Genomic DNA, 19,398 nt, shown 5'->3' with positions numbered 1-19,398 from the left:
AAGCAAACGCACTTCGACGCCTATCAACCAAACTAGGGATGGGCTTGGGTCGTTACGCTATAGGTAAGGAACAGGCTTACCCTCAAGTAGGGAAAATATTTCCATTGGCCTTATTAGGAACGGGGCTCAGACGAAATATCAATTGCTAGCCTGTAGCCCGGTCTAACGGGTGATGGTGTACACGGCGCGGGTGATACAATTATGTGACGTACGCGGTGCCGAAAGGAGGCGGATGGAATTTTGCGATATTTGTTATTAGGTTAGGTGATTCTGTACGGTGGCCAAGCGCGGCCAATGTCCTGTGTGACGCTCATGATTTTCTGTGCTGATTCTAAGGCGGCGGCTGCATTGTATTAGTGAAGGATTATAAAATGTAAGTTACCCATGCTTTGACAAAGCGGTGGTTGAGCCTTATTCCTCGGAGAAAACCAGGAGAATGGAGGTGTAGTGGCGGTGATATTTCGGCAACATGCCTTTATCGAAATAATAGCAGAAATCTATTCTTATCACTTATGCTATTGTTTTGATAATGGCATTTTGCCGAAATATCAACCCAACTATATCTTCATTCTCCTGTTTTTTTTTCTCTGAGGAATAAGGCTAATGCTGCTGTCTATCTATGTGAATAATGTTCCTCACTAATGCACTGAACAAGGTACATTATTACCCATGATTTGTTAATGACTGATGTAAAACCCTGAAGTGCTCCTTATTCATTGGGAAGCCACTCAGCATAAGGAGGAACAATGTGTGAATAACCAAGTTGTGCCATCAAGGACTATGCCAATGGAATCAAATTTCAGTATTTATATGTAAAAGAAGCAATCTTAGGATGAAAATATGCATGCTGTATGCTAATCTTGGATGAAGGCAAGCTATCTCAATAGATACACTTACAGTGACTAAACACAAAATGATGCTTGCAAAAAGTTGCAAAGTGTCCCATTCCATCATTGTGAAGAAGCATTCCAGTTTATTGTGCATAATGGCTGCATGCATCCATGATCTCAGCTATGATACCTAGGTGCAGAATCACTGGTATAGTTGGTGCATAGTTGAACCACAATCATCATCAGCCATAGTGTGCATCACTAGGGACGTCAAATGCCAGTGCAATTGTTTTGTAACTGATTAAGTGGTTAGAAATATCAGAGGTCAAGGAAAAATAGGAGAAAGAAGTATCAGCAATGATGTCAAAAGCAAAGCAAACTATTATCTGTAGAAAGATATATAAGCCTACTAGGACATGCATTATGTATGTGTTTGACACCAAAAATGTCTCCCTACTATTTCTGGTTTCAGAGCAGTGGCCATTCTTTAGGAACCCTGCCCTGCACTCCACCTGGGCAGTGCGAGTGGCAGGCGATAGCAGATGATGCCACAGAACAAGGACACAGGGACACTGTTATATTAAAGGAGCTATGCATCATGAATATATGGTCAGCACCCAAAAGGGTACATCAGATGGTCAGACGTGAATAAAAAACAAGCTTATATAGGTGTTGCTATGGGGTGGCATTGTTATGCAGGAGGTCATAGAGCTGAAAAGTGCATTTTCTGGACATTTTGATATTTGCCCCTGCATGATGGGGTCAATTTTTGACATAGCAGGTAACTCTGTTCCTAACTGCAAAAAGCAAAATCTTGTTGAGACGAATCCACTTTCTGTTCTATCATTCCTAGTGTGCGAGAGGGAGGGGGAAATCACATTGACCCCCTTTCAGGCCACCCTATGAGAAAAAAAACTGCAGATTAGGGCAAGGGTAGAGGACTCGCTATCATGCTCCTGGTGGGGATTCTAAACCAGTTTGTTTTTCCTTTGCTCCATTATAGTCTGTGCACCTTGTCAGTGAACATGGCTGTATATCAAGTTTCTATCACTCTGTAATTGTATAGCAATTTAACATTAATTGCAGAATATGTATGCAATGAACCCTGCATGAGGTAGGTAATATTTATGTGACTTTTAAGTTTTGGGGTTTCTGTTTTTCCAGGGACCTATCTGCATTTTCTGATGAGAAGTTTGATGTGAAGCAATGGGTGGGGCAGGTGTTTGAATCTCCTGAAGCAAAGGAAAACTCGGAAGTAAGTGATTTGGGTCAGAAAGTGTAAAATGTATGCAGTTGGAGGGTAAGACCATTGGGTATTATTCCATAATGGAAGCATGTGTTGGTGGAAAAACTAATGCTAAATGATTGGAGTTGTTGGGGATCCATCAGAATTCAAGATAATTGATTTCTGCAATGCATTAGTTGCCATATGAAAGAGCAGAAACATTTTGAGGCTTGCCAAATGTATGACAGGCTTTAAGTAGCAGGTACTTATCCATTCTTGGCTATAATTTGGTAGTTTGGTTTAGCTTCTGCACTTTTCACAGAGCCATGCAGCAACAGTTGTCATGAAGTTACAGCTTTTCATTCAGGAAGTCAACAGCTCCTTAGATGAAACCAGCCAACAGGTATTGCAATGACTTTGAATAATTTTTGTGTTTTGTATGTTGTGGTCAATGTCATGTTTCATTGTCGTTAATTTTTGGCCTGCTGCACACATTTATGACCCCAGTTTTAATACACCAGGTGCTGAAGTGTCAACAGGTGAGGCAGAGTCTGCTGCGTCCGATGTTTTGTCTGTCAGCTGTGTGTCACCAGGTGCTGCAGAGTCTGCCCCGTTTGGTGCGGGACGTGGAGGCGGTGCGGTCGGAGGCGTCACGTCTGCGCGAGCAGATGAGCGTCGCCAAGGCTGACGTCGTTAAGGTGTGTCTTCCCCTGCGCCGCGTCGGAACAACTGCCGGCGCACCAGCTGGGATGTGGACACTGCAGCCTGTCTGCTTCTGGGGGCGGCCGGGGCGACCCCGCGTTGTGTCCTGGAACTCACTGTTTTTGTTATTTTTGTCGTTTGTCGGCGTGGAAAGCTTAGCCAAAAAAGTTGTAGGAACGGGAGGCAAAAGTCGTCCTGAAAGCTGGCGGAGGAAATTGTACGAACGGAAGAATAAAGCTGGCGGAAGCACTGGGAGTTGGGGCGAAAGATGCATCCCATGCCATATACTTTCCACGTTTCTAGATAACCATGCAGTACCATATCATGCAGTGAATTGTGTTTGGGATTGGTACATTTGGGCGTAAAGTAGAGAGATGGGAGGAAATATTGCTCATTTCTCTAGCATCCGCCAACAAACCAGAAAGCCTTGTGACATGGTGGCTGGAGCGCTGCGGCGGGGCAGCAGTCTGGATCTGGCCGGCCGGCCGGTGCGGCGCGGACTGACGAGCCGCCCGCCGTCGCAGGTGGAGCAGGAGACGGCCCAGTCCATGCGCACGCTCACCCAGCTGGACACGGTCAAGGCGCGCATGGAGCGCACGTGCCAGGCGCTTCGCGAGGCTGACAACTGGACGACGCTCTCGGCCGACGTCGAAGAGGTCCGTAGCCATTCGTGGTCGAGCTCGCGGCGGCGATGGCGGACAGCATCACGTCTCGTTGATGCATGACGTTGCTTGGCTCCATGGCCAAGCAGCGCTAGAAACAGATAATGATCAGGAGAGGAAAGGGTTCTCCGGGTGGACGTCGCGAGTGATCTAATGTGGAGCGTTTTAACGTCACATTGCCTGGATCACATTTGTTCGTGCCGTTTGGTTTGCAGGGGTGTGGTTGGTCTGGAGGTCTGGCTGAGAGACCATCTTGGTCCCTGATCAGTCGTTTGAGAGCCAGACGGCTGGTCCGCCCGCAGGTGGCTTCAGCTTGTCGCCGAGCGGCAGTCGCGCTCCGTCCGCTGCCGCTCGTGGGTGACGGGGTCCATTACCAGGCGCTCGACAGCCAGGTCTGGTCCGCGCGCAGGTGTTCGAGAGCGGCAGCCTGCAGCAGATGGCCTCCAAGGTGGCGGCGCTGCAGCAGAGTTTGGCCGTGTTGGCGCACGTGTCCGACTACGAGGAGCGCCGTCAGACGCTCGAGGACCACCGCAACCGGCTGGAGGCCACCGTCAGCCCGCACCTCGTGTCGGCCATCTCGGCCGGCGATGTCGGTGAGAGACGCCGGCTCAGCCCAGCGCAGCCCGCGAAGGCTGTTGTTATCACAGAGCTGATGAGACCCGCGCAGGTGCAGTGGTGATCCAGCATCCCAGGTGTCATCACGACGTTGTTTGCTGTTTCTGACCGACTAGTGCTACCGTGTGTCCGTCCCTGGGCGGGTGACATCACTGCAGGTGCCCCGTTCCTTCAGTAGTATGTCGCTTCCAAACGTCGCCAGAATCGGCACGGCTCAGTGTGTTGCCCACGCACACTGCATTGTGCCGCATTCCGTCCCGTAGGCCGCTCCCAGAGCCCGGGTGCCGGCCAGGTGCTCCCTCCGTGTGCGCCCCGTCCTGTCCCTACACACGGCCGGCCGCCGTACTGAACCGGCCCTGACCATGAGCCTGACCGTCTGACCGGCGCCAGCCCGCAGCCAGGAGCTGGTGGAGGTGTTCCGCCAGATGGGTCGGCTGCCGCAGCTGGAGAAGTACTACGTGCGCTGTCAGCGCGGCGAGCTGCAGCAGAGTTGGGCGGCGCAGCTCGAGGCGCGTCAGGAGGAGGGCGTGCTCGAGTGGCTGTCCGCCTTCTCCGACACGCTGGTGGACACCTGGCATTCGCAGGTGCGAACGTTGACGTCTGGCGGGGTTGGGGGAGGGAGGAGGGTGGGGGGTTCGGAGATGGCATGGTCGAGTGAGATGTTTCGCATGTCTGGATATCTGGGGCGCTGAGGTTAAGGGGCCTTCGGGACTGGATTCTCTATAAGTACGTAGATAACGAAGTAGCATTGTCCATTCAGCGTCATGTTGGACGCCGTTTGACGGGCTGAAGAAGCCGTTGCTTGCAAAGCTGTAAAAAACGCATTCATCATTAAACATGTATCGCCATCATCACGGACTGATGTGTCATCACCGTCCGATGCGTCAGCATCTTCATCGCCTTTCCCATCAAAGCTCATTTTGCGCGCGCGAGACACACGTATGTATTTTGTCATGTCCAGCAAGGCTGGTGGTAGTCGAAGGAGCGCCGACGGCCGTGTGGCCCGCGCCTGCAGCCGCCGAGATCTGACGTCGCCCGTCCTGCCGCAGACACGCTGGTTGGAGCAGGTGCTGCCCCACCTGTCGCCGGTCAACACGCTCTGCTGCGTGCTGGCCGACACGCTGCATGCCCTGCAGCCCAGCGTCGCCACCTGTCTGGGTAGGTGCTCCGTGCGACAGAGACTGGGGCCTTGTCTGGGCCCTGTCTGCCAGGGACTAGGATGGGCGTCTGTCTGGGTAGGTGTTTCGTCCGACAGAGACTGGGACCCTGTCTGCCAGGGACTGGGATGGGCCACTGGGTGGGCACGCCGTTGGAGGGATGTGTGGTCCCCACGTCCCGACAGTTGATGCTCCCGAGAGACCCGACCGTCCTTGTCGAGCGGACCGAGGTCTCCCCTCCGAGCCTGGTGTCGCGTTAGGGTTTAGGTGGGTTGTGTAGTCTGCTGAGAGACTGAATGAACCCATGAAACTGCTGTTCAGTTTGCGTGCAGTCTGATGAATAATGGAATGATCGCCGTGAATGCTCTCAGCAAAGGCTTCGAAGGCCGTTAGAGAATTTGTAAAACATGGATCTCATATCTGAGCTCTACTGAAGTGGTTTGGCCTGTGATATTGTATTGCTGTGTTTATGAACAGCGGTGTTAATGCCCAGTGCTGAGCGTCACCTGCTCGTCTGTTCAGAAACGGCTGCCAAGGAGCACTCTGACCCGCTGCAGCTGCTGGAGGACTGCAAGCGTGTGACGGACCGGCTGATCGGCACGCTCCTGCTGGCGGCCGACCTGCCCTCAGGTCAGCCTGCGGCCGGCCGCCGTCTCACCGGGCCAGCTTCCGCGCTAGTTCATGGAATATTTCTTGTGATCACACAGATCCGTTTTTGTTTGACCGTACGGTTCTCTTAGGTCGGCTGTTACAGCTCACTCAACTGTCGACAAAGCGGCCTGGGACGCCATGTAGTACTCGTGTTTTCAGACTTGGTTGTCACTTAGCCAGGCAATACGGAGGGCTCTGGCGTCTCGCCGCACCGCCGCGTGTCCCACTCGCTTTGTTCGCTGCGCTCCCCGCAACCCTCCACGCGCTGTAGCGGCCGGCCTCGTTGGTCGGGGCTGACACGCCGCAGCTTCAGCGCACACGGCAGTGGGCTCACAGCAGCGGCGAGCCGCCAGTCCTCTGTCGTCATGGTCGTGTGACGTCACCACTCTCTTCTATAGCCCGGTGTGACTGGGCGGACGCCGTGCGCGCAGGCTCGAGCGCGGAGGCCCCGGCGGCCGCGGCTCTGGTGAGGGCCGCCTACGAGCCGTACGTCACCCATCTGCAGCGGTACGGCCGCTACCAGGAGCAGCTGCTCGTGCTGGCCATACAGGCGCTCGGTGAGACGGCCACGCGGTGTGGCTCGCCGGAGGCGCTGCGGCCAAAACAGTGGGCGTGGGGTCATGTGTCACGTCCTAACCCCCCTGCATCTCTCCCCCCCCCCTCCCCCAGTGGAAGGCCGGAAGCGCCGCTCCCTGGGTGTAGCGTTGATGATGTGAGTTTGTTCTGACGAACGGTTCTACTGGTGGACTATTGTAATGTTTTCAAGGCTATGAATGGCACTTAACTAACAGTTATGAATCCTTCTTGTGGATGATTTCCACGTGCTGGGGTTTGCCTCTTCAATGTATGCTGATCGTTTTGGTGATTATTGAGGTATACAAATAAGGCTTGTACAAACGTACAAATAAGGCTTGTAAGGCTTATACAAATGAGTTGGCGCGAATTGACTGAGCATGGCATGGAGAGCTTTGCATAAATGTTGTATTCAGGACGTGTCCGGTTGTCGCCAAAAAGAACAAAGCCATACCTATGGTTTCCTGTGTTGTGTAAAGCGCGGATCGTTGCAGCAGAGGACCAGCGGACCTTAAGGCTGCCTGGCAACTTCCCGATCTGGAGGAATATTCTTACAAATGATTGATGAATGAGGAATATTCTTACAAACATTAAACGTCTGTGCACGCCACGTTCCTCACGAACTTCCCATAAGTCAGAAAACGTCATGGGAGTGTCACATCTTACACAAAAGTCAGCGGGGGCCAATTGGTCAATGGCCAAGCTGACGAAAGATGCCGTCAGCATCGCAATATTGCCATGTTGCAGAAGTTAAGCCCTTCGCGTCAACGACTGTCGTGTCTCGACTGCTCACCATGATCGTGTGAGTGTCGCGGACGCACCTGTCCGACCGTGTGGCAGCTCACCGCCCATCACGCGTACAGATCACTGGTGCGCCCGCAACGTTGCGTCGCGTGGTGCGTGTGGTGGCCACCGGCGGACGGCCGGCGTGCGGTCGGCGGGTGTTCTCTCTGTCACTCTAGGGTCACGCGCCGGCGCGGTGCGCGCGCCGGGACGGAGCGCCGCGCTGAGGTACTGGCGGTGACCTAGAATGGTCACGTGACTCACCATGACCGAGAGCGGTCACGTGACTGGCCGTGACCGAGAACGGTCCTGATCGCCACAGTGCCGACCAGCGCTGATCTGCAAGAGAGGGTGGACGCGGTGGGCTCGTCGGTCAGCAGGCTGATGACGCTGCTTCACTCAGCGCTCGATAGATGTCTCTCGTTCACGTACGGATACTGCTTACCTCAGCTGTTGGACGCCTTCAAGGTGAGATGTTGCCCTCTGCACATGCGGATGCCCTTTCAGTGTGTATGTTGGACATGCCAAGCTTGCTGGTCTGTGTTTTTTTTTTTGCAGGTGGCCTTGCCTAAATGATATAAGAACACTTGAGGATGTTTTTAGCGTGCACAGAAAGCAATGATACTTAAGCATACTGGCGCTAATTGCACGGGAAATGTAATCCTGGCGTGAAATGCCGCTGAGATCGCGTAGCCAAGTACGGACACACGCCACGGGCTGTCCCGTTCGTGCCCCGTTCACGGGCTGGAGCCAGGCTGCCTGGCGTCCGCATCGATAAGGTTACTCGTACGCCGCCCCGTCACGTCGAACTCGATCCTGGGTGGCGACGCCCTCGCATCCCGGCGCCCGCCCCGACGGCATGCGGTGAGACCTCCGTGTATCCGACAACGGCTGCGCCTCTCCGCCTGCCGTCGGCACCCGCCTGACCGACTGCGCCTCTCCGCCCTCTGCAGTGCGCCTTCGAGACGTACCTGTCGAGCGTGAGCGCGGCCGCGCGCCAGTTGGGCGCCCAGCCCGCCTCCGGCTCCGACTGGACCGTGTTCCACGCCAGCGTCCGGCTGCTGCAGGCCATAGGTAGGCGACGGCGGGCCGCCCGGCGCCCGAGCAGGCCGCCAATGGGCGCCCGGCGTCAGTGTGCGGACTGTCGTGTGGAGCCGCAGTGTGTGGCTGCCCTGCATGTTGACTGATGTGTGGACAGTGTTGTGAGCGGGGTCCAGTCCGTCCGGCTGTGCGGGCGGTGTTTTGAGGGGGGTCCAGTCCGTCCGGCTGTGCGGGCGGTGTTGTGAGCGGGGTCCAGTCCGTCCGGCTGTGCGGGCGGTGTTTTGAGGGGGTCCAGTCCGTCCGGCTGTACGGCTGTTGAGGGTTCCAGTCCCGGCTGGCGGGCGGTTTGTGAGGGGGTCCAGTCCGTCCGGCTGTGCGGGCGGTTTTGTGAGCGGGGTCCAGTCCGTCCGGCTGTGCGGGCGGTTTTGTGAGCGGGGTCCAGTCCGTCCGGCTGTGCGGGCGGTGTTGTGAGCGGGGTCCAGTCCGTCCGGCTGTGCGGGCGGTGTTGTGAGCGGGGTCCAGTCCGTCCGGCTGTGCGGGCGGTGTTGTGAGCGGGGTCCAGTCCGTCCGGCTGTGCGGGCGGTGTTGTGAGCGGGGTCCAGTCCGTCCGGCGCGGGATGACGTCATCTGTGATTCGGCTCCGGAGCGGCGGGCCCCCGCGGTGGCCGTTAGACACGGCAGGCGCCGGGCTGCGCTGACGGGTCCACCACCGCCGCCACCTCCGCAGGGGACCTGATGACGCAGACGGACCGGCTGGAGCTGCGCGTGGTGACGGCGCTGACGCAGCCGCCGGCCGCCGTGCCCGCCCACCTCGGACCGAACCTGCTGCTGCCGGCCGATCAGCAGCAGCGCTACGGCCTACTGGTGGACCAGGTGGCCGACGGTGAGTGGCGAGACGAGAGGCAAGCAGGCCTCACGTGCTCGTGTGGCAGCTCAGTGTAATGTCTTCTGCCCGTGTACCTCTGCGGTAATGTGTTGGGGCTATGTACCTATTGGCCTGATGCAGAGACAGTATTGAAGTGACTTGAAACTATTCGGCATCTAGTAGAGTATTTAACTAATATGAATGACCAGATGCTGATGTACCGAGCTTCTCACTCCACATCGGCTTGTCCTGTGAGCTGGTGGCCTGAACAGCATGGCTTACGCCGGTGCGGCCGCTGACGTCAGGCTCGCGCCTCAGGCGACACTGTCACCTTGCTGGAGCCGTGCCACCGTGTGCTGGACACCACCAATGAAGAGGTGCAGCGCGTGGCCTTCTACGCCATGTTCTCGCCGATCCAGAGCCAGCTGCGGGCGCTGGAGGCGGCCGATTGGGAGGGCCGCGGCCCCGGCGGCTCGCTCTCGGCCGACCTGCCAGACTTCAGCTACACACCGCAGGAGTATATCACCCAGGTGGGTAGGTGTGGAGGGCACCACCCGGCCGGGTCGTCCCGTGGGGGCGCATCCCCAGGCGAGTCACCCCGCGGCAGTACATTCCGGGATGACTCACCCCATTGGAATACACCTCCCTGGTGAGCTGGCTCTTTTGTTTGGGCCTTTTTCATTCTGTATGATTTACGCTATGCCATATGCCTTTCCTCGAGCGGAATATCCAGTTGTTGCTTTAGTGTAAGGCTTATAATGCTTAGGTTATGCTGCTAACGCGTGGAAGAAATTTCACAGAAAGTCCATTCATAAACTACATAACGGGCAGACGGCATGGGCGATGACAAAGCGCTACATGCTTTCACAGAAATTGCGCAGGAAGGCCTGTCATAAATTATGTCGGGAAAGGTGAGGACTAATCGTGACATGCTTTTACAGGAGGAGAGTGCAGTGGGGGCTTTCGGTCACATAACGTATTATTCAACCAGCGAGTGAGACACTTTCGTTCATAAGACTAGCGCTCGTGGTAACCAAAACGTTCCAGTCACCAATGTTCTCTGCTGTCATATTTAGTTGCTCGCAACCGGTATGCGTGAGGTTGAACACCATGTGCCTTTAAAACAATATTTCCATTACGCCATTGGACGTTGACACCAGTCAGAACGTCACATCTTTTGCAGGCTAGCTGCCTTGCTCGTGTCTAAAAGGCATGAACCTGAACTTAGAAAAAGATCGAAATGAAGCATATGGACGTCTGACATGCGAGTGAGAAATCCAAATTGAACGCCGTCGCTGAAGTTGCGCGGCTTCTGGGGGAAGAGAGTGATGTGGGTGTGCTCATCTTCCGCGCAGTAATTTTATGCATGCGTGTGTGCTGTATGTTAAATAAGATGATCTAGGGCAAAGCGAGCGGAACAAAACACAGAAGATATAGCCCCCTGATTACGTTGGAGGGCCATATTGTTGTCATTAGGTTCGCAGTGACATTGGGCCAAATGCGTTTTCGTGGTAGATACTTGATTTTTCACCCGATTAAAGGCAGCGTGCTTAATGTCAGTTATTATTCTCAATATGAGATCTGATCTTAATGCTGCTAAAATCCTGTTCTTCAAAAGAGGGATCACCCCGGTAAAAATAACTTGCTGACAGTAAATGGAGCTTGGCGTCAGCCGTCTCACCTCAAGCGTCTCCACATGCAGTTGCATGTCTCATAGCTTAACCGGATTCGAGTTCACCCCCACGCTTCAGCAAGGCAATGTTGTCAATATTTGTCTCGAGCCATGCATGTTCCTCTAACAGACTGGCCAGTATTCGGAATTTACCCCCTTCAGTCTTTGGGTCTGTATCTCGGTTTAGTGATGGTGCCCCAGTTCACGCCGCACCTCGGCCAGCCGAGCAGCGGCGCCAGATGGCACGGGCTCGACACGACGCCGCCGGCGTTGAGCAGCTGGTGTGCGTGTGTGGCTTCCAGAGGCGTGCACACAGATCAGCACCCGGGTCCGGGGGGGGGGGGGGGGGCATGCGGGCTCGACACGACGCCGCTAACGGTGGGCAGCTGGTGTGCGTGTGTGGCTTCCAGAGGCGTGCACACAGATCGGCACCCGGGTCCGGGAGGGGGGGGGGGGGGGGGAAGGGGGCATACGGGCTCGACACGACGCCGCTGACGGTGGGCAGCTGGTGTGCGTGTGTGGCTTCCAGGGGCGCGCACACAGATCAGCACCCGGGTCCGGGAGCATACGCCCCTTTACCAAATGTATGACCATTAGCATGCAGGCGGCTAAATGATAATAAATGATACAAATTCGGAGCACAGACTCAAAATAACACGTTCGATAGTGTACTACGTTATTTCACGACATGAATCAGATTGCCCGCGCCTGCGGTGCACTAAACTCGGTTTTGAGTGAAAAGACCTGAGTTGCCCCACCCCACGAATTGAGGTCTTTCCAGCCCGCGGTGACCATGATTGCGGGGTCATGGAGTTACGGGGAGTGGTGAGTGGCCGCCTGAAAGTTCTCGGCTATCGTGACTTATTCGGCGAAGGGAACTTGGACTATGTGTGTGCGTGAATATATATATATATATATATATATATATATACATATATATATATATATGTATATATATACATATATATATGTGTATATATATATATGTGTATATATATATATATATATATATATATATATATATATATATATGGGTCGTTGGAGCTATGTGCTGCCGTTCGTGTGAGGCCCGCACCGGGAGGCGCCGGCGCCCGCCCACGGTCAAGGTACGCAGCTAACCCCAGAGAGGTGCGGGAATTCGGGAGGAAGCGGTGAACGGGGAAAGAAGGACAAATGTGAGACCAGGGGCCGCCGTAGGTAGACGCGCGTGGTCAGTCGCCGCAGAACTCGGATCGTCGTCCCACCCAGGTCTCAGGGGTGTCCATTGGTTTGTTCCGTTTTGTTTCGTATGACCCCACGAGTGTTTAAGTTGGCACGTCTTGTCATTCACGCTGTCGATGAGATACCCGCCCTGTTTTGAACATTGCTTCGTATTTTAAAACATTTTTGCCGTATGTTGAGATATTTTGCCCTATTTTGAAAGAAAGATCATATGAATGGGTTCGGTGTCGTGACTGAATTATCTGCACCCGGAAATCAAGGAAAAGCGCGGCTGAATGAGTTTTCTGGTAAACAAGTTTGGACTTTTGCTGGAAATTTCACGTTTTCTGTTCTGTGGTTCAAAATAAAGTTTCTTCTAGTTTCTTCCGAATTGTTTCAAGGCTTCCAACGGCACTTTTAATCTAATTCGGAACGCTCACAATCGTGTTGTCTGTGATTTAAGGTCATTCTTGGCGCGTAATAAGGATGGGCGGATTCCATAAATTCCTTCAGGGCATGAGGTGTGCAGGATTTGTGGCGGTGCCGTGTCATCTGTGGACGACACTTCCGATGCTGTCGTTGCTAGAGACATCTATCAGCGTCGGCTCTGTCAACTCCGGTGACTACTTCCCGTGCTTTAGCAGCGCTTAACGTCCCGTTTCCCTGAGCTGGTCTGCTTCCGTTCAGCCAGCCCGCCTCGCGGCCAGCCCACCTGTGAGTGTACGTGGTGACGTCCGTCCCCGCCCCCGCCCCCGCCATAGGTGGGCCAGTACTTGATGACGCTGCCTCAGCACCTGGAGCCCTTCATGGCGCAGAACGACCCCACGCTGGGCCGCGCCCTCCAGACGGGCGTCATGCCGTACAGGTGGGTGGATGGCACCGAAACGCACCCTCTGTGGTCCGGCTGTGGTACTCCTCGCGCGCCGACGACTGAGAGGCTTCACTTAGGCCGCTGTCGGCCGTGCAAATGTTCCGATAAGAGTTCCAGATGCTTTGTGCCAAAATGTAGCTAGGAGCATGGTGGATGGTGCTTCTTTCTGCCGATTGGCGTGCTGTCCATATGGTAGTCATTTACTTCGGGTAAACTTTTCATTGTGCAATGTGCAGCATGGTCGTGCCAACTGTGCATACAAGTATGTGACGACCACCTTTCCGATCAACCCTATCCCATATCCGTGGCCTCCGCCGCCAAATGGAAGGGCCCGCACATGGCCCGCTCCCGACCCGGGGTGCCAGCATCCACCCTTCCCCCACCGGCCGTCCCTGATCGGTGCCCCTGACCGTAGCCCCCCCCCCCCCTTCCCCGCCTCCAGCTCGGACGTGGCCGGCGGCCGCAGTGAGTCGGAGTCGGGCGTGGTACACTACATCATTAGCTGCCTGTCGGAGGGCGCCTGCCAGGTGTACGCCGACCAGATCGTGCAGATCCAGCGCATCACACCCGGCATGACCCGACAACTGGTCGCCGACATTGGTGAGCGCTCCAGCCCAGCCAGCGCCAGCGCCTCCCGAATATGGGGCAGGACCGGGCTCCGGGACGTTTCTCCCACCCTGCAGTGTCATGAATCGCAGCGATGGCGGGTCATTTTGCAGCCGGAACAGCATGTTCTTCATGAGTGGCAACCTGCCGCCTGCCGTGCTGTAAAAGGTTGAACAAATTTTTCGGGGTATAGCGCTACAGAGATCGAAATGTGTCCAATTCATTGGCAATGGGTAACAGTAACGGCTCTTTGCTCGTGTCAGTCTGCGACAATGAGCACCAGTCGGCTGTCTTGTCCGAGAGGTGGCAACGCTGGGCCGAATGAGATGGTCATCGGGCGCCAGACGGGAGACAAGCCTGCCCGCCGTGCGTGGTATGGTCAGAGTGGCGCCAGACGGGAGACAGGCCTGCCCACCGTGCGTGGTATGGTCAGAGCGGCGCCAGACGGGAGACAGGCCTGCCCACCGTGCGTGGTATGGTCAGAGCGGCGCCAGACGGGAGACAGGCCTGCCCACCGTGCGTGGTATGGTCAGAGCGGCGCCAGACGGGAGACAGGCCTGCCCACCGTGCGTGGTATGGTCAGAGCGGCGCGCCAGACGGGAGACAGGCCTGCCCACCGTGCGTGGTATGGTCAGAGCGGCGCCAGACGGGAGACAGGCCTGCCCACCGTGCGTGGTATGATCAGAGCGGCGCCAGACGGGAGACAGGCCTGCCCACCGTGCGTGGTATGGTCAGAGCGGCGCCAGACGGGAGACAGACCTGTCCACCGTGCGTGGTATGGTCAGAGCGGCGCCACGCACCGAGCTAAGCTCGTCTGGCCGGTCGTGACCGGTGCCGTCAGCCGAGCCAGAGGTCACTTCCACGGCGGGTGTCGGCGGCTGTCCTGCCGCTTCAGCGGGCGTCTGAGCCGGATCTCTGCTCCCCCCCCCCCTCCCCCCCAATCTGGCCCTCCCCGTGAGCGTTTTCCTGGCCATCCCGGCCGGGGTCCCCGCGCTGGCGCCAGCTGACGCCCCGCCCCGCCCTACCATCAGACTACCTCGGTAACGTGCTGGACGACCTGGGCCTGCGGCTGGCCGAGGTGCTGCACGCCCTGCGCACGCTGCTCCGCTGCCCAGCCGCCGAGTACGCGCGCCTGAGCGGCGGCGGCGGCGGCGGCGGCGCAGGCGGCGCGGCCAGCCGGCCGACGCTGCCGCCCCGCCTGGTGGCCGCCGTTCGCCAGATGCGCGCCCTGGTGGCAGAGTCGTGAAGTGTTTGTGAGTGAGCGCTGGAGGCTGCCCGGCCGTGCGCGCGACGCCGCCTTCCGGCCAATGACAGGCGCCGGTGAGGAGGGGCGCGCGCCGCCGGACTGACCACCGCCCCAGCCGTCCTGACCAGTCCCGGGCGAGGGTCGGTTGCAGGCCAGATGGCAGGCATGTGGCGCGTGCTGTACGTGTGTTGAGTTGCCGCCGACTCTGTATTTGTTGAGGTGTTGGCGCGTGTTTTGATACAGGGATCGGAGAACGGGAAGTCACATTGATCGTCATACACCATTCCGGTATGTGCGTAAGAAATGCTTCATTTTCTTAGCTGACGGGCGGAAGTTTGATTTGTGGGTGTTGCGATGCTAATATAAACTTTCTTTTGGTTGTGTTGTGCAAAAAGTTGATGATGGCATAAGCCAGCTGTTGGCTAGCGTTTTTTTACGTATAAATAATACCATGCTCTGGTATTTATTTCCACTCCATTGTCTTAGAGCCCGTTGCACTGTCTTCTTCGCGTGCAGCCAAGCTCTGGGTGAAGATAGCAGGCCATGCTTGTTATTTGTGTCGAGTGACTGTCTCAATATATTTTTAAGCAGCACATGCCGAAGCGATCAGTACTTTATGTGCATTAGCCTCACCGGTCATTGGCCTCGCGGGTCGTTAGTATTTGCTAACGCCACTTCAGGTGTCATTTGTGCCTATCTGCCTAGGTACGGTATCTGCCCAAGGTGATGACACTGGCATTGCGTGGACGCATGTGCAGTGCATAAATCCCACGCGTTTGTGCATGTCGCACCGACGCATATATCACGTATACGAACAGAATATAATGGCGATGGAAGCGTTCTCGCCTCCACACGGACACCTCGCTGAACGCACGCTGCTTTACCAGCGCGCGCCTCCGACCGAGCTCTGGAGGAGCCACCTTCGTCTACCTCACACACCTACACCCGGCCAATACGCGAGGAACCCTCGCGGGTCCAGCTCCAACCAGGGAGCGTGTCGCCCGCGCCGACCTCCGCAGCTCCGACGGCTGCGAACCCGAGGCGATCAGTCTGACCACGCGGCGCCGATGCATGCCTGGCGGCTCCGCTCGCTAACGTCGGCCTCGGAAGGAGCCGGACGGCCGGCGGCTGGCGCCCAGCTGGACGCCGGTCAGCATCGACTTGTATTCTGGTGTCGGCAGCGTGAGGAGCCGGACGGCCGGCGCCTGGCGCCCAGCTAGACGCCAGTCAACATCGACTTGTACTCGGGCGTCGGCAGCGTGAGGAGCCGGACGGCCGGCGCCTGGCGCCCAGCTGGACGCCAGTCAGCATCGACTTGTGCTCGGGCGTCGGCAGCGTGAGGAGCCGGACGGCCGGCGGCTGGCGCCCAGCTAGACGCCAGTCAACATCGACTTGTACTCGGGCGTCGGCAGCGTGAGGAGCCGGACGGCCGGCGGCTGGCGCCCAGCTGGACGCGGGTTAGCATCGACTTGTACTCGGGCGTCGGCAGCGTGAGGAGCCGGACGGCCGGCGGCTGGCGCCCAGCTAGACGCCAGTCAGCATCGACTTGTATTCTGGTGTTGGCAGCGTGTACATGATCTTGGAGTGAGCGATGTTCTTGGCGTCGTGCCAGTCGAGCTCGCCCTGGATGCTGTGCCGCAGCCAGAACGTCATGACGAACTCGGACACCTCCTCGAACCAGACCTGCGACACGCGCGGCGTCACGAACAGACCTAGTGCGGACTGAGCTGCAGGCCTGTCCCGTTCACAACATGCTACGGTTCGTGCAATAGATCGCGACGAATGACGAGGAGTCAACAAATCGTGACGAATGACGAGGAGTCAGTAGATCGCGACGAATGACGAGGAGTCAGTAGATCGCGACGAATGACGAGGAGTACCGGGCCCCACTAGATTAGTGTGCCTCAGCTCCTTTGCTAAATGTATTACAAGAACACTCCTCCTCTAAGTGTGCTCAAATATGCGTATTGTTCTTTAACATACGTCCATTCCTGACAGTTACAACGACCCATGGCAATTTTGCCGGCGAGTCCTAATCGATTTTTGAAATGGCGAATGCAGCTTCCCCCGCTCCCAAGAAACAAGGCAGGTATGAACTGGCATCATTGGCGAGAAGGTATCTGCGGTCGGCCAAGCACTGGCGCTTTGTTGAATGGCTGGCTCCGCCGCCACCCGTGGCTGCACGACAGGGCGGCGCCGCCACAGAGCACGTACGTAGAGCGAGTGTTTGGCCCACTCGCGGTCTACGTTGTTGCACAGCTTGTCTGCCAGCAGAACGGCCTCCTTCAGCAGCCGGAACGCCTTGTCCGTCTTGCCGGTGAACATGCAGAAGTAGGCGCGCATGTGCAGGTATCTGGAAAGCCAGTACAGCCCTACATGGGGGACGGCATCCGTGGAATTTTGCGGCAGTCCTGGTACACTGCCGCCGGATTTTAGGCGCGCTGGTTCGGTGTTCGTTGCAAATCACGCAAAAGGATGGGAAGCTGCCGACTGCTGTGTGTGATTCTCTGCTGCGCTGCGTTTCTAAAGCGCTCCACACTCGGGCTGCGTTGAAGACGCCGCCTCCCACAGCCACTGACCTGGGTCTGAACACCTTGTGGAACTCGACGGCCTTCTCGAGCTCCTTGAGGTACTGCCGCACCACTGGCTCATCCTTCTCCGTCTCCTCGTACAGTTGCTCCACAATGGTTTCACAGAGCCGGATCAGGCGCGTCTCCAGCAGCTTACAGAGGCCATGTACGCTCACCAGGCAGCGGGCCTTCACCGGCTTGGCCTGGCAACACAGGGGCGAGGCTGAGTCACGGTGCCGCGAAAGGTCGCCGGGGCGCACCTGGGCACACGGCGGCCCAGCTACGGTGCCGCGGGAGGTCGCCGGGGCGCACCTGGGCACACGGCGGCCCAGCTACGGTGCCGCGGGAGGTCGCGGGGGCGCACCTGGGCACACGGCGGCCCAGGTACGGTGCTGCGAAGGGTCGCCGGTGTGCACCTGGGCACACGGCGGCCCAGCTACGGTGCCGCGAAAGGTCGCCGGTGTGCACCTGGGCACACGGCGGCCCAGTCACGGTGCCGCGAAAGGTCGCCGGTGTGCACCTGGGCACACGGCGGCCCAGCTACGGTGCCGCGAAAGGTCGCCGGTGTGCACCTGGGCACACGGCGGCCCAGCCACGGTGCCACCGAGGGTTGCCGGGGCACACCTGGGCACACGGCGGCCCAGCCACGGTGCCGCCGAGGGTTGCCGGGGCACACCTGGGCACACGGCGGCCCAGCCACGGTGCCGCCGAGGGTTGCCGGGGCACACCTGGGCACACGGCGGCCCAGCTACGGTGCCGCGAAAGGTCGCCGGGGCACACCTGGGCACACGGCGGCCCAGTCACGGTGCCGCCGAGCGTCGCCGGGGCACACTTGGGCACGGCGCGTTGTAGCACCTAATCCATAATCCCGCATAGCACCTTATCCCACCGCTGTACCGGCTCTTTCCTTATATACGCTGACGCCCCACACCCGCATCGTGCGATGCGTGCTAGCTGAGAGGCATTCGTTCGTGACGCACCTCCTCGGCTACGGCGATCCAGCGGTCGCACTCGACCCAGGAGTCGGTGCGTGCGTACCAGACGGCCAGCGTGGCCGCTGCGTAGAACTGCACCTCGCGGTCGGTGCTGACGGACGGGTCCAAGTACGTCTCCGTCACGTACACCACGCACGTCCCGATGTCCTCGATACTGAACCTGGAGCCCACAGAGACGTCGGATCGTCACCGGAGCCGTCAGCAGCGCCAGGGCCGTCACCAGCGCCAGGGCCTTCACCAGCGCCGGGATCGTCACCAGTGCCAGGGCCGTCACCGGAGCCGTCACCAGCGCCGGGGCCGTCACCAGCGCCAGGGCCGTCACCGGAGCCGTCAGCAGCGCCGGGGCCGTCACCGGAGCCGTCAGCAGCGCCGGGGCCGTCACCGGAGCCGTCAGCAGCGCCAGGGCCGTCACCGGAGCCGTTACCAGCGCCAGGGCCGTCACCAGCGCCAGGGCCGTCACCGGAGCCGTCACCAGCGCCGGGGCCGTCACCAGCGCCAGGGCCGTCACCGGAGCCGTCAGCAGCGCCAGGGCCGTCACCGGAGCCGTTACCAGCGCCAGGGCCGTCACCAGCGCCAGGGCCGTCACCGGAGCCGTTACCAGCGCCAGGGCCGTCACCGGAGCCGTCACCAGCGCCAGGGCCGTCACCGGAGCCGTCAGCAGCGCCAGGGCCGTCAGCAGCGCCAGGGCCGTCACCAGCACCGGGGCCGTCACCAGCGCCAGGGCCGTCACCGGAGCTGTCAGCAGCGCCAGGGCCGTCACCGGAGCCGTTACCAGCGCCAGGGCCGTCACCAGCGCCAGGGCCGTCACCGGAGCCGTTACCAGCGCCAGGGCCGTCACCGGAGCCGCCACCAGCGCCGGGGCCGTCACCAGCGCCAGGGCCGTCACCAGCGCCAGGGCCGTCACCGGCGCCGTCAGCAGCGCCAGGGCCGTCACCGGACCTGTGGACGCTGAACCTGACGCGCAGAAACCTGCCGTCGCTGTCCCTGGCCGGTGAACTGGTCCGTCCTCGTTTGATGCTGCTGTTCTGTTCCTGGGCCTGTGCTACGATGTCTGGAGCATGACCATCCATTAGCATTAATTCTGCCGCGCCGAACGGTTTGTCACGCACGCAGGTGGTGCCTCGTTATGTAGTA

At 58.1% G+C, this 19,398-nt stretch overlaps 2 protein-coding genes across 2 annotated transcripts in view; one reads left to right on the top strand and one right to left on the bottom strand.

Annotated features, from left to right (window-relative positions):
* The first annotated feature begins 236 nt into the window (after positions 1–236).
* Cog7 (conserved oligomeric Golgi complex subunit 7) lies at positions 237–14,802 on the top strand. The gene is made up of 18 exons (XM_037217279.1): positions 237–373; positions 1,995–2,085; positions 2,378–2,458; positions 2,649–2,753; positions 3,282–3,413; positions 3,829–4,012; positions 4,425–4,618; positions 5,084–5,192; positions 5,714–5,821; positions 6,274–6,399; positions 7,521–7,666; positions 8,152–8,272; positions 8,967–9,122; positions 9,423–9,634; positions 12,738–12,841; positions 13,290–13,447; positions 14,485–14,592; positions 14,768–14,802. Coding segments are annotated over exons 1-18 (2,172 nt in total). The 5' UTR covers positions 237–371.
* Positions 14,588–19,398, bottom strand: part of LOC119094203 (adenylate cyclase type 10) — an 82,703-nt gene continuing 77,892 nt past the window's right edge. The window contains exons 35-38 of the mRNA XM_037217278.1: positions 18,250–18,424; positions 17,279–17,472; positions 16,914–17,052; positions 14,588–16,382 (exon numbers count right to left, since the gene is read on the bottom strand). Of these exons, the coding sequence (XP_037073173.1) occupies positions 16,224–16,382; positions 16,914–17,052; positions 17,279–17,472; positions 18,250–18,424 (667 nt within the window). The 3' untranslated portion in view covers positions 14,588–16,223. The remainder of the gene's footprint in view (positions 16,383–16,913; positions 17,053–17,278; positions 17,473–18,249; positions 18,425–19,398) is intronic.

Source organism: Pollicipes pollicipes, unplaced genomic scaffold (genome assembly GCF_011947565.3).
Source record: "Pollicipes pollicipes isolate AB1234 unplaced genomic scaffold, Ppol_2.1 Scaffold_4002;HRSCAF=4701_pilon_pilon_pilon, whole genome shotgun sequence".
NCBI lineage: Eukaryota > Metazoa > Arthropoda > Thecostraca > Pollicipedomorpha > Pollicipedidae > Pollicipes > Pollicipes pollicipes.
This window is presented reverse-complemented; position numbering and strand designations above follow the sequence as displayed.

Excerpts from the sequence above, each read along its gene's own strand:
- Cog7 (XM_037217279.1), top strand. Across the intron at positions 4,013-4,424 it reads CATCTCGGCCGGCGATGTCG|CCCGCAGCCAGGAGCTGGTG; the intron begins GTGAGAGACGCC and ends GACCGGCGCCAG. Across the intron at positions 14,593-14,767 it reads CGAGTACGCGCGCCTGAGCG|GCGCCGGTGAGGAGGGGCGC; the intron begins GCGGCGGCGGCG and ends GGCCAATGACAG.